The sequence below is a fragment of the Simochromis diagramma genome, unplaced genomic scaffold, assembly GCF_900408965.1.
Source record: "Simochromis diagramma unplaced genomic scaffold, fSimDia1.1 OVJJ01000247.1, whole genome shotgun sequence".
Lineage (NCBI taxonomy): Eukaryota > Metazoa > Chordata > Actinopteri > Cichliformes > Cichlidae > Simochromis > Simochromis diagramma.
The window spans coordinates 375,296-390,473 of record NW_024386949.1 but is presented as its reverse complement, the minus strand read 5'-3'; the positions used below and the strand labels follow the sequence as shown (position 1 = coordinate 390,473).

Here is a 15,178-nt window from a genome sequence, read left to right as displayed (position 1 = left end):
TGAAGTTGCAGTGCAGCATCTTTCTTTTTGCAGCGTTTTCCTTTTTGCAGCATTTTTCTTTTTGCAAGTGTTTTCTGAAGTTGCAGTCCGTTTGGCCTCTCAGGGCCACCGTACATGATTCTCCTTATTAGTGATGGGTCGTTCGCGAACGAAATGGCTCTTAGAGCCGGGTCTTTGACGTGAACGACGCGAGCCGGCTCCTTATCGCGAGCCGTCACGTGGGGTTTTTTTTTTCTTTCTCTCCCCCTCTCTCTCTCTCTCGCACTTTTTTTCCGCTTCACTTCGCACCTGAGCCTTGTGCTTTATGCTGGGCAGAGGGGGGAGGGGCGGTAGTTACACTCAGTAGCACAGGAACAGAGCCAGAGGGAGAGAGAGAGAAAGAGAGCCAGGGACAACAACGTCACATTAGAAAGGTATAGTAATCATCCACAACTATTTTCGGTTGCAGATGATAAAGGATTCAGAAAGTTTATTCATGCAGGCCCATATGACAGAGAATATGCATCTTCTTTTTGTTTTCATATTATAATTTATATTTCATTGTGTTGTGGTTTGCAGTGTTTTGTGTTGTTTTCACTTTAAATTTGTAAAAGGAAAAAGCTGAAAATTTAAATAGTTAAAAGTTGAAATGTGAATAGTTGATTTTTGTATTATATGATTTATTTATTACATTTTATGTTGAGTGAAAAAATAAAAGTATATTTACAGTGGCCCCTACAGACAAAGCACATACAAACTTCAAATCACGTACGAACTCTGAAGCACGTACAAACTCCAAAACACGTAAAAACACGTACAAACTCCAAAACACGTACAAAAAACTCAGAAGCACATAAAAACTCAAAAACACGTACAAAAGATAACAGAAGTGCTCCAGGATGCTGGGCGCAGTGTTGAGCTTTTGTTACCTAGTGGCTACACAAGCCAGCAAGTACCAACGACCGGATTTGGTGTGTGGTAGTAACAGGTAAATGAACTTTTTTTTTTAAATTATTTGAATATATATGAGTGCCTGTGTATAAATACACAAACAATACACACATGCTTTCAATTGTGTAATTTAAGTGATCTAGTAGCTCTGATTTGGAAGTTCAGTTCATGCTAGAAATGTGTTTTGGAGTTTGTACGTGTTTTGTCTCTAGGGGCCACCGCATATATTTATATATAAACATATACAAATAAAACCACTTTTTTTTACGTTAGTAATTCCTTTTGTGCATAATTTTATATTATTGTTAATAATAAATTAATTAAAGCAACAAAACAACTTGAAGATCCGGTTCGGAGCCGAAAGAGCCGGCTCTTTTTAGTGAGCCGAACCGAAAGAGCCGGATCTCTAAAAAGAGCCGGAAATCCCATCACTACTCCTTATGCTGCTGAGAATATAGCCCAGAAGAAGCGGATAGTATAGCTTTTATTTTGGAAAGAGCCATTTCTCTGTAATAAACTCTCTTTTCCAAAGATGAGTGATTCCTCAATCAGATACAGGGCTTGCAATATCGCTAGCCCGACGTCCCAGAGCTAGCGATTTTTTCAGTCGGGCTACCAAAATCTCTCTTCCCTGCCCGTCGGGCTATTGTAGGAAAAATATATGTCAGTGCTTTTGCATTCTTTCAGAAATGTAGCTGGGTAATTATGTCATTGGCATCGGTGAGCCACTGTCAATATGTGACATATTGAAGTTGCGTTTGAATTTGCGCTTGTTTTTTTGCTTTCACTTTGCAATCGTGTGAACTGTGTATAGAGAGCGACAGCACTGATCTGTGAGTGATGATAATTTGTGCACCAATTCCTCTGACATCGTCTTATTAATCGTTAGCTTACTATGCAAACATGACAAGTGAAGTCTCCCGCAGCAAGCTTAAACATGTGAGAGGTTGATCGCGCAGAGAATCGCTGAGCTTATGTGAGTGAGCGTGTAAAAGCATTTCAGTTCTGCTGAGCCAAATAAGACAGGTCAGGGTGAAGAAGTGACAGCCAAAGAAAAGCTTACCACAAAACGGAGAAGTTATGACAAATCAGACTATAAGGCAAAAAGAAAGTGCAGCTTTATGGTTTCATGGACAAAAGAATTTCTGTGGCTGCAATATGACGAGCTAAATAACCAGGGCTGCACATAAGTGGTCCACAGGTGCGCATTCGCTGTCAAAATAAAAAACACGCACAAGGGTTAGGGTTAAATTTAAAAACTGTACTTTTGAGTTAAAATATATATTTATAATTTTAATAAATGACAAATTAAAAATGCATGAACATTTTTTTGTATCGAAAAAATATCGAACCGTGACACCAAAGTATCGAACCGAACCGTGAATTTTGTGTATCGTTGCACCCCTAGTAGTTACATCATAAGGTTTTAAAAACTGAGCTTAAATAAATGATTAGCGGTAATAAAAGCCGAGGGAGGTCAACAGTGATCACTGACTGTTTTAGGAGCTTTTTGAGATTAAACAGAAGAAAATACAAAACATTAAACATGTTAACAACACAAAAGCCATATTAAACGCAGACTACTTTAGGCCCGGAAGTAGGATTCGTCACGTCATCACTTAACGACCGGATTAGTCACATAGTGGTCAGAAAATTAGCATATTTTAGTGCAATGGATATAGCTAGCTGCTTTTTTAAGGCACAGGGATATAGGTTATAGGATTTAGGTTTAAGTTCCAATGCAAGGAGCAACAAAAAATGATTAGGGGATGCAACATATAACAGGCTCTGTGGCGCAATGGATAGCGCATTGGACTTCTAGTGATTCACTTCAGATGTAATTCAAAGGTTGTGGGTTCGAGTCCCACCAGAGTCACTATTTAACTGAGGGACCTACCTGAGGTTCTATCTATAACACAATTACATGACCTTTAATTAGGAAAGAAAAGTCACAGTTTTTCCTTTTGTTTTCTACTGTACCTTTTCTGTTTTGATTACAGAGCGTCCACATACTAATGGATGAACCATTACAGAAACATAAAAAATATTTTGGTAATTACTAATACAGTTACTGTAGCATGAGCCATTGAGTGGTGGTCTAACAAATTTGTTAAGTGTTCAGTTTTGTGACAAGTTAATGCATTAAATTGCACTTTACGCAAGGCTTTAGGGGACAAAATCAAACACAAGCTAAAAGACAGACATTTAACATTGTTACATGCCTGTAGTCTTATAGCATTACATACTGCAAAGGACTGAAGTCTATTGGATTATTATGCATGTGGATAAAAAACTGCATGTGGATAAATTTTATGAGACCAGCTTGAAATTCACAGTTTCCTTAAATCATAAAAAAAAAATACTCAAACTAAGTTTTACATTTATAGGATGGATTAACACTTTTTTTTTTTACCCTTGCAAAAGATTTTTGATATCTTCTTACTAATATTACCTTTTTATTAGATTTTCTTAAAGTCTGAATTTGTGAAACAATGCTCTGTCTCTTGAAAATATAAGATAATTATGTTCTAGCTCCTGGATATGTTTTATTTTGATACTCTCTCGGTCTTGCATGTTATGTTCAGTTTTGCTTCCCCTGTCATGTCAGTCAGATTCTGCTCAGCTGTGCATCCAGGTGTGTCCACTCTGCCCTAATCTCCTCCTGTGTAAATACCATCTGTGTCTCCCTCTGTTCTCTGTCATGTCATCCACTTGAGCTGTGTGTTTTGCTTGCATTAGTTTCCTTGTAGTTTTCAAGCTTCCTAGTTTGTAGTTTTTACCTCGCTAGAGTTTTTGTATTCCTTATGTTTTGTGTTTATAACCTAAAGCAATAAAGTTGCCTCTCTTAGTTTACCCATGTCTCTATCTGGCAATTTGGTCCTGCCTTGCCTGTCACACAGCCGTACATGACAGGAACACTAAATCTTGGTCTCACAGGAAGCCCTGAAACATTGGTCACAGTACCCAGAGGTCAAGTCATCATGGGCAGTTAGAAAAGTTATGTGACCTTTATAAAGGTACTTAACCCCAGTGAGTCAGTGGCAGACGCCTGTTAGTGTGGGCAGCTGCTAGGTGGCACATTTTACAGCTGTGTTTTTATGCTTGAGATTTATTTTATGTGGCATCAATAAACCCAATGAAAGAAAAACCAGTTAAAACTGTGTTGAAACACTGAAAATGTGTGTGATTGCCATTCGCAGTGAACCGCTGAGAGGAGTCATTCTGTCCACAACATCTCCTATTGATTACTAAACATAGGATATGCAACTGCATACTGCTCAGAGACTAATGTACAGACAGGGACAAAATATTTGTGAACTTGAGTAAGCTCTTTCTGAGTTCTTCTTGCAGGAAGAATAAGAGTTGCCCATTAACAGACCGACAGTGTCACTGCCAACAGCGGCTCTGTGGTTTTACAAATCTGGTTGATGATTTTGAATAGCAACATGACTGCTCGCTTTGAGCACAGACATGGATCCTCATTCGCTACCAGCAGAATGAATGACAACATTTTTACTTGAGGCGTTGAGGGGACTGATAGCCACAGTGGCATGCTCAGGCATCTTGTTTCGATGTTAAATAAAGTGGTCTACTCAGAGTCTCAACGTATAATGCTGCAGTCTGAGGGGAAAAAAAGTCGAGGCAATTATATTTCTGTCCCTGTTTCACTTCTATTGAAAGTTTCCACAGTAATTTATTTGCTGAATAAGTTCCATGACCTCTCAGGCCTCTAAAACCTGTTTAAATTCCCCATTGTACAATTTCAAATATGCCTATGTGACAAAAGGAAAATAAACATTCATTTTCTCAGTCCTGAAAACTTAATTTTTACAGCAGTAGCAACAATTGACAAGATGGTAATAAAAAATAATGACAACTGGGCTTCCTAAACTTCCTGTGCATCAAGGACCAAAATTCAGCAGAAAAAGGAAATGTGCATTAGTTAATTACAGTACCAATGCATCATCTACTCTAAAATGATAATTTATATATTTTTAATAATAGAATTTTTCAGGCTTCTTGTTATTTTTGTATAAACTCCAACAATGAAGTAATCAGAACTGTAGAATAAAATGCTCAACTTCTAAACTTTTGACTAGACTAGAATTTTTTCAACTTACCTTTTTTTTTAGTATTTAATGCTGTTCAAGACACGGTCAGATCAAACCAGACATCTGTAAAGAACAGACTGTGTTATGCAGAGTTATGCAGACTAGCAAAACAGCAACATTCAGTATAGCAACATTATCAATGCAAACTGATTTACTTTCATCTTGATATAACTAATTATATTTTTCTAAATTATAAAGCAATTTACAAAAACAGATTTTTTTAAATAAAATAGAATAATATTTATTGCCAATCCATCCATTTATCCATTTTGTTTTCACCCAAAATCAGACTGCATGATGATGGACAAAGCAGTAATTCACGGTATTCCAGACATCCTTCCTGATCCCCACATTCTAGTTCCTCTTGGGCATCCTAGGGCATTCCCAGCTTGATGAGATATATATAATGTCTCCAGCAAGTTCTGGGTCTGCCCAGTGATCTCCTCCCAGCTGGATGTGCTTGGAAAACCTCCAAAGAGATGCACGCAAGAAGCATCCTGATTAGACGCCTGAACCACCTGAGTTGACTCCTGGAGCATCACAATGAAGCAGCGGCTTTGCTCTTAGCACCATCCAGGAGTCTGAGGTCCAGCCACCATTCACGATTACCAAGATTGTATGGCCACAGGTCTAACTGAAAAAAGGATGGTTTAAAGGGTTTTGATTCTTCCTTGTTGAAAAATTGCTACCTAATTACAGAGGAGGGGTTAGCATCCCTCTGATCCTGGGAAATAGCCACTGGTATAGTCTCCAAGGGTAAATCGGTTCCAGGTGAGGGGACAGACTAAGAAAAAAAATCTCTCAATAATTCACAATTCACAGTTTGAGAACCTTGCTGGGTAGCAGGAAGAAATAACCTCCACTGCCATGTAGGCCCATGGGTTGGATACTATGCAGCCTGGGTGGCAGCCAAAAGCAGGGGTCTTGAAGTGCCGGTGTCTTTAACAAACTAAGCTTTTAAACACATCTGCATAGAGGGAAGAAAATGGCACAAGATGGAGTAGTTTATATAGACACTCTGCAACACTTGTCAGTCACACTGGTTGCTTCTGTGACTGGTCAGAATGTGTGTTGATTTGAACTGTGTACTATCTCCTTTCCTTTTCATAAAGGACGGTTCAGTGTATCCCGTGTGGTAATGCAGGAACCAATGAAGCATCTTTCCTTTGTATTTGGAGAATTCGAACAGCTCTTACTGTGCCACGGACACACAGTACCTCTGGATTATTTCACTCACTCATTCCTAAGCAAAACTGACTTTTCAAAATGCAATGAAGGCGATGCATAAAGGTGGAGACACAGTGGATATGAACTGACAGGACAAATGATGAAAAATGCCATAAACCAAACCATCATAAGCAATGCTACAGCACAACAAGCATGTGCTGTTCGGGGCTGTATGATGGAGACAATAGCTGGCTCATCTATCTCACATCAATCCCCAACAAAGTCCCCCCATTATCAGTTTTCTTATCTGCTTATCTGACTGGTTGTAAGGAGCCGGAGTCTAACTCTGATGATATCGACTGAGAGGTTGCCAGTTTGTCACAGACAGACAAGTAGTCGTTCTCTGACATTAACACGTATAGTGAATTCATAATCACCAGTCAACCCAACTGGGGTAGTATTCACTGATACCAAAAATCCTTTGGATCTATAGAGCTGGCAGCATATGAATGGAGGTCTCAGGATAATTATGGCATTATTCATTAAACTGTGTGTTCTATTACATACTCTGAATTAGGATAATAACCTTTAATTCTTATTACAACAATAGCCCTTATTTATCACATAAGATACACTTGGTGTTACTTGGTGTTCAGGATTGAGATCAGTTCAGATTTTGGCGGAATTATGAACAAAAGTCAAAGAAATCAATTCAATAATTAATTAATCAATGAATCTTAATCACTAGTTCTTTTACTCATATAAAACTTTAAAATGTCCACATTATGAGTGAGTCAAAGATCTTGGGCTTCAGGCAAACAAGTGAGGGACATTCTTTCCTAACCTTTTATTTAACACCAACAACACTTTTTATTACTTTTGGACAACGGAGATGATCTTCTCCATTCAGTTGCTCCCTTTAGGGGTCACCATATCATGTCACTATATCCCTGGCATCCACGCCAACATTCTCACATGTCCTCCTCCATTATATCTACAAATCTTCTCTCTGATCTTCCTCCAGCATCTTCTGTGTTTGTCAAGATCATCTTAGCCTTTCCTCATATGCCTTTATGTCTCCACCCACTCCACTCTGTCACCAGTGCAAACAGGAAGGGGCTCAGAGCTGATTCCTGATGTACTCCCATCTCTACCTTGAATACACCTGTCACTGATCTATTGTGGTCACCAATGTTCCCTCTAAGCTCGCACTGCTGGCACGGTCTCTGCACACAGAAAATCTGCGTTGCGCACAAATTTTTTTTAAATTAAAACTTTAACAATTCTGTTTTGCAGTGTTAGTCAGTAAGTGACTGGCTGGGATTAGAACGATGTCACCTTATCCCATATTTACTGTTTACTGTCATTATTTACTGTACTTTGCAGACAGAGTTACAGGACTCTCTCCCAGACCACAGACTCATATTCATAATACAAGTCAGAGCTTTATAAAAAAAAAAAAAGAAGAAAGAAAGAAAGCTGTGTTTTCAAAATTGGAGTTCAAGTTATTTTTACTTCCAATAGTGTTAACATACTACACAGGTCAATGACTAGATTTCTTTACATTTTCATTGTAAGTGGGCTAAAGCAGTTAATTAAAAGTAGTCTAACATAAATGCTGTAATTTGATTATTTTAATAAACCATGTAACTTGGATCGATTTGATGCTGGCATGACCACAGTGCACACGTCTGCTGTTGCTCACAGTGGTCCAAGGGACCGCTCAGGGAGTTTGTGTGATCGCTCAGACACATGAAAAATTAGAGGGAACATTGGTGGTCACCCAGGACACGTGCGGAGAAACATTTCTAATTCCCTGTGTGAACAAATATACTTAGAGCTGTTCTCGTGTTAATGTTGATTCCAAATACATGATAATACTATGTGTGAACAGGCCCTTTGTAGCTACTATCAGGCAAACCAAATCTCAGGGACTAAAATGTGTGCACATGTATTCAAACCCCAAGGTGTCTACAGTAGAAGTTGCCATCTATGAAAAGAAAAACTTAGACGGTCTAAATCTACTCATATGACTCACTATTGAGAGAAAAGCAGCATCTTGCTAAATCGATTTCCCTACTTCCTACTCTCTAAGTCAACACTGCAAGAAAGCAACACAAGCTTATGTACTGAGAACGTTTCCCCCCCCACAATCAATAGCAAGCTGCTGTTTCACCTGAATAAGCACTCAAAAAGCTGATCATCCACCCAGCTTCTTATCAGGAGATGCTGGATGAATAATAATGCCAAGTGATGATGACTCTGAATGAAAAATGCGATTCATTTTGGCGTCAAAATGTCTTTGTAACGAGAGATTGTCAACATGAAGGAGATGAGGTTAAAAACAGCTGGACAGGTATTAGGCTTAAAAACAGCTGCACAAAAAACTTATGTTTGAAGGAGTGACAGCGGTTCTTCCACAGTGCTAAGAAAGAAACAGTTAACTGCAGGCATGCGATGAATCAGATGATAAAGGGTGATTTTAAACCGCTCCCTTGATCAAGCGGAAAAAACAGGTGCTTACACTGGGATTTTTTTAAAGGTCATGACAGATCAAATATTTGCTTTTGTAGCTTAACTTTTGATTAAAGAGTGCACAGTTTGCATACACACGTCTCCCACAAAATGTCATTATATTTATTTAAGAGTGTGACAAAAATCTATGTTAACCCTATAAACCCTGAACCCTGAAATAATGTCCAGAACATTTAGATTTTAAATTTAGATATAATTTTGCATATGTGAATGTAATTTTGTATAATCTTTGTTATATCTGGCATTTTTTTTGGCAGTTTATTGCTCACAGTTTACCTTAAATAAACAAATAGGAGTTGGGGTTAAAAAAGATACACTTGGTGTTACTGGGTTCTAAAGAAAATCCTCCCTTTTAACCAGAAAACTGGAGATCAGGTCTCAAATGCATATATTTCATTCATTTTCACTCGTTGGCTAACTGTGCCAGAAACGCTAGGTCAAGTTTAGCGAGAAATGTGCAGCTGAGCACAATAGTTTTAAAAGTTAAACCATTTGTGAACTTTGAATGACAGGTCAGTTTTGCCTTTAATTTCCCTTTTTCATTCAAACCAAAGTTAGCCATATTATTAAAAAGCTGCTAATTACAACTTTAATTTGCTAGCCAAACTAGCTGAATGTTAGCTAGTTTGGCTACCTAACGTCCAAGCTAACTCCTTTACTCTGTGGTCACTATAATGCTGCTGCTACTACAACTACTTTTACCGATAATAATAATCGAGTGATGGACAAAATACCACACTTCACATGAACTTTTTGCCGAAATATATGTTCTTCTTTTTGTGCAGTATCAAGCAATATAAACCCACTGCAAAAAAGTTGCACCTTCTCGTATATTAGGTGTTAGTGTTGCTCAAATATCTCACCTGAGGAGAAAAAAATGTAAATGCTGAATGTCAACCTTGAACGCCATCCACTGCAGGACATCACTTTGTGTGCACACACCTAAGGTACCTGATTTAAAATGCAGCTGGTGTTAGCAGCTCTATAAAACACGTTTTACTGCTCACCCCGATGGTAAAAGTTATTGTGTATAATTATGTCAGAAAAGGATAAAAAGAGACCACAGTCACAAGTCGGGATTGCATTACAATACTGCATCGACAACTAGACTTTATTCACAAGTTGTTTACACCAATAGAACAAAATATCTTCTGTTGTGTTTTGGGGTTTATGTACAGTTTTAATGCAACAGACCAGCCATCTATTCATACTTGATGGTGAGTGAGAAAGAAAGAACAGCAGCAGGGAAACTGATTGAGTATCAACATTGCAAAATAAACAAATAAAAATAAAAGCCCATTATAATAAGCTTGATTCAAATATAGTAGAATAAGATCATTTAAAGTGAATGCCAGTTCACTTAATTCCACATTTTTATAATATACCTGACAGTATCCTAAAAAAGGGAGAGAAACAGAATCCCATTTCACATTGAACACATTATTAAAAGCAGCATTTCTCGTAGCACGTTTCAATTTTGTGACGGAAAAATGTAGACCAGCTTGCTGCAGTGTTACATCATATTGTTACTGCACCCGTTTCAGCCCGCTTTAACTATGATCTGCACAGTTTAGAGAAGATAATCCTTGGCTTTTGTACTTTAAGGTCCTTGGAGCATCTTGTTTAATAAAGAGTCTAACACAAAGTTAATAGATACATCAGCAGTTGGCTGGTTGCTTGCAGAGGTTTGTAAAGGTCATTTTGAGGCAAGGAGAACATTACAGCACACATTTGTTGAATAGTCATGCATTAGCAGCATAGTGTATGCAATTCATGTCATCGGTGATTTACAAACAGAATTAGTAGAATTAACTGAATGAAACATTTCAAACTGTCAACCAATTGATTTTGCACGAGCTGGTTTCCCAAAGCCATCTTTAATAATCAGTGTCTTAACTTCAGGCTATTTAGTAGTGGCTTTTGTCTAGCTAAAACTGAAAATGAGCTGACAATCCCAGGACATTCTGTTCAGAAGCCAGCAAAAATAATGATCTCTGAAGTTGTCTGTAACTGGTGGTGGGGCCTTTTCTTGAGAGGCGTGATACTGAAATAAACCTACATACATGGGCTAAAACATAAAAAAATAAGAGTTAATGCTGACTGTGCTCTTTTTATTTACAGCAGTACATAAAACATGTTAATTTTAGAATGGTGTTGGGAAAACCAGCCGAGGCGTGTCACTGCAAACTAATTTCCATTGCAATACAGATTTCACTACTGTACATGGACAAATCATCCATTAATGCTACATTAAGAACCTACTATTCAGAAGCAGAGCTATTCCTTTTGGCATGACAATACTTGTCAGAAACATTACCATTTAAAATGACTCCACTCCAGCATTTTGAACTTATAGTTATTTGAAGTAGGTACTTGTGAGAAGACTCTCACAAACTTTTGGCCGAACAGAAACTTCTGCTCCGGCAGAATGTTCTTCAATGTTTATCGCAGCGGTTTTCATTTAGCACAGGCACAGCTAATCTTTAATCCGCAGGTTAATCCACTAGAATGAGGCCATTTTAAAATGAAGCATTACTCCTTATCCTCGTGGCTTTTACCAGTCCATCTACTGAATGTTTATTTTTTTTTGTTAAGGCAGACATGAGTGTAACTTCACTGACAAGCCACAACATTGTTTTTCCACAAGAAAGAACAATTCAGGTAGAAGAAACACAAAATTGCTTCAACAAAGATGAAGCAAAATCATTTGACCGTATTTCCAGTATTAGCACGTTTTTTTGTTCAACTAAGACAGTTACCGATAATGTGTTAATATTTGGGTTTCCCCGCTTACTTTTACAAAAGCAAGGCTTCGTGGGAGATGGAATCACTCGTGTTTTGCCTAATATCTACCGTACTGACCAACGCTACGTGCTGATGAGTTACAGCATACTGTGACACACTAGCATACTGCATCAAAACATATCAAAAAGCATGGCATTAAATATCAGACACAATATGTGATGATCTGCGTCACAAATGCACCCACTCAGAGACCAATCAGTGGCATCAATTCAGTAAAACTCTCAGGTTTGGCAACTGGCCACATTGAACATTGCCCAGAAAATCAGAATCAGATATACGATTACATTTTGAGCCATCTTATTTTGATCATTGCCAGCTGATGCCAATGAGATCAATGTTCATCTATAAACAAAAATCATGATAATTAGACACTTAACAGAATACAGATGAATTTGAAAAATCGATTAAAAGGCGTTTAAATGCGGCAAAATGTTACTTTGGAAAACAGGCTGCTTGGATCATCACAACAGAAGGAAGGTCTGTCTATGTACAGGATAGTTTCAATGGTTTCCTGGCACAACGTTGACTGAGATCGAATGGGAGATGTTAAGAAGTGCAAGGAACGGCTGCACATGGAAGGCAGAGGGGTCACAAGGAGGAAAGACGAGACATGCGGAAATGAGAAAATGGGATAAAAGACGAGAAAAAACAACTGATGACAAGATAGGGTGAGAAATAGGAAATTTGACTGCAGGAAATAATAGAAGCGATAAATGGTAAAAACATGGGTAAATATTAGACATGAAAAGGGCATGGGAGTAGCAAGGAGTGTGGAAACAAAATGAAAGTAGAAGACAGTGGAGAGAGGAGTAAAATGAAGAAGGAGTGGAGAAAAAGAAGAAAGGCAGACAGGAAAACACAGATTAAGTGAAGTGTCAGAAGGAGGAGAAACAAGAGACGGAAATGACAGATGAGAAGCACGAGAGGGGAAAGAACATAAATAACAGGGTAAAAAATTTAGGAGACGGGAGAAAGACAAAATAGGAAACAATATAGGAGAAGATCCTTGGGATGAGGAGTAGAGGAGGTGTTGTTTTCTACTGTGGAAGAGCTTTCAGGATGGCATTCACCTCCTCAGCAACGGCTGTCAATGCGAACTCAAACTGATCCTGCAGACAGACAAAAAAGAGAAAGAAAGTCAAAAGTTTATACATGCAAGAACAAAAAGATTACTAAGTGTTTGATTTCAGCGATACATGCTACTTTGCATTTACCCTTCAAAAATCCTTAATATTGCATCAGTTTGCGGAGATTATGATGCTGAACAAAATGTGGAAGTACCCAACTTTTATTTCCCACAGACCTTTTTGTCTGTGATCACAGAAAAGCCTGTGAAAAAAATCCCACTGGCTTTGTGGCAAAGGGAGACTCTAGCTTCATGGCCGTGAAGTTTAGATGGCCATGCTTATGTTAGAGAACTGTTATGTTGTTTTGAAACACTTATTTATACTCTTACGTGATCAAAACATGGTTGACCAGTAAGAAGTAGATTAAAGGCACAAACAGCAGATCAAATTCAGAAATGAAATCAGAGTGCTGAGGCTGGGTCTCCTGACCACAAAGGGAATCAATGTGTGAGGAGTGCAGGGAGAGTGCTGTGACAGCAGTTCAGTCAGGATACATGCTTTAATAAAACCTGGATCAATACCATGGATGTTTTACACACATCCTGGGTTTCCTTTCTAATTAAGTTCACAGATCAGCCGGTAATTGTTTCCAGACCAGCCGGAGTCATTCAGTGTACAGTGTGATGACGATATACTTGGTTGTAGGTCTCTGAGGCAGCGAACAAATGTATTTTAGAATATGAGTCTTTTTAATAATTTGTTTGAGGACTTTTTTTCCCCAAAAAATACTTACAAAACTTTATTCCCTTTATTCCCTAAACACTTAACCAAAATGGAATAGAACCACCTTTTTTGCAAATTCTTATTCTCGATCATTCACTTCATATAACCAGAAAGCCTCCACTACAAGTTCTGATTAGGACAACCTGGGACAGGTTATCAGCACCTATTTGAACTCTATACATATTCCTCTGTGATTTGACCTGATTTTCCCATAATCCCTTTCAGAAATCGATTCATCTCAGCTGAAGCAGTGGAGCCAGTCCCCAAAACTCTCAAATCTAGTCTCTCTCACAATAGGGCATAGAGATTATCATCTCAGCAAAGACTTTTAGACAAAGTGAAGTTTTGATGGGAGTGTGATCGATTGTTAGAAAGACAGTTCTGGGGCATTAAGGCGATCTAAGAATGTCAAGTTGACATTTTGAGTTTACCATGGCAATCCTTCGTGTAACCTTTCTACCCAAATTCATGTGACAGCACAGATGGATTGTTCGTTTTTTTGATAGAGATGCTGAGAATGACCTTACTTACATTATATGCTGATGGAAAAAAAAGTAGCCTTCCACAGTAGCAACCGTAAATGCAATTACTGCAAATCAGCCTGTATATGCAAAACATTCTCACTGTCATTCTCGGATACTTAGGACTTCTTGGCGTCACATTTTAATCCTCCTTTGGTTTCGATTTCCAACATGCAGCATAACGGAGCTGCTCATGTTGTAGATTAGCATCTTGATGGGTCACACAGTGGAGCAGATCTAAGTCACTGGGTGTGTTGCATAGGTTCATGGTGAACATCTTTCATGGATGCACCAAGATTTGAAACAGCGAAATATTATATTGTCTGACTCATTCCAATGTAGCTGAAGTGAGATCCATCCATAGCTATCACAACTTATTATATTCCACCATGTAATTTGACTGCTGGTACAAAAGCAAAATAATACAGACAAATCTGAGAAAAGCTTTAAATATTTTTTTGATACTTTAATGTTCCTGATGATGCACTGTGTGAGAAGTGCTGTTCATGCACTAGTGTGCAGTCACTACCATACATTTTAAATCTAATAAATATATATATTTTTTCTGCTCATATACATCTTGTTCCTTGATAAATGTTGGCGAAGGTCCTTTCTCCTTCAAGGACCTGCACTTTTATTTATATTTGAGGATTTGTTGAAGTTTGTGAAATTACGTTAAGCAGGATTTTTAAATGTAAAAACAAAAAAAGTCATCTGTTCACACTGTTCCATAAATCAAACAAAATCTGCACAAACAAACAGGATTCAGGTGTGTGTTACCTTAGTCTGAACCATTCCTGGCCTCTGGTCCCGCAGGTGCTCCAGAGTCGCTGCAATATCAATCTCCTTGGCACCTGCCACACCCACACCCACACACACACACACACACACACACACAAAAATGATGTTGGATTGTGTTCAAGGCACCACCAAGATAATCCAGCTAACATCACTCAATCTGGTCTTTTAAACCAACTCCCATTAGAACAGCAAAGGCGATTACATTCATCCTCTTAGCACAAACACACACACACGCTGACTCTAGAAAACAGTGATGGTCTTTAGTTGAAATGAAAAAAAGATGAAGAGGCCAAAGGAGCTGGTGCAGAGGACTTTGTGAGGGAAATCACAGGAACACATGTTTGCTACATTTTCTAAAGAAACCTGAGTCAATCTGAAAGCTCCTTGTTAGTCTTTGGTTGTTCTTAGCCTTTCATGAAGGTTGCCCACCAGAGCTCTCTCAGCCACTGCCAAAAGC

General features: G+C 38.4%; 1 protein-coding gene and 1 non-coding gene across 2 annotated transcripts in view; one reads left to right on the top strand and one right to left on the bottom strand.

The window, feature by feature from the left end:
- Positions 1 to 2,714: 2,714 nt before the first annotated feature.
- trnar-ucu lies at positions 2,715 to 2,806 on the top strand. The gene is given in 2 exon segments: positions 2,715 to 2,751; positions 2,771 to 2,806. It is a non-coding gene; the product is annotated as a tRNA-Arg (tRNA).
- Positions 2,807 to 9,817: 7,011 nt separating this feature from the next.
- LOC120737679 (receptor-type tyrosine-protein phosphatase N2-like) overlaps positions 9,818 to 15,178 on the bottom strand; it is a 208,468-nt gene continuing 203,107 nt past the window's right edge. Inside the window, exons 22-23 of the mRNA XM_040038521.1 lie at positions 14,701 to 14,774; positions 9,818 to 12,658 (exon numbers count right to left, since the gene is read on the bottom strand). Coding sequence (XP_039894455.1) covers positions 12,587 to 12,658; positions 14,701 to 14,774 — 146 coding nt within the window. The 3' untranslated portion in view covers positions 9,818 to 12,586. The remainder of the gene's footprint in view (positions 12,659 to 14,700; positions 14,775 to 15,178) is intronic.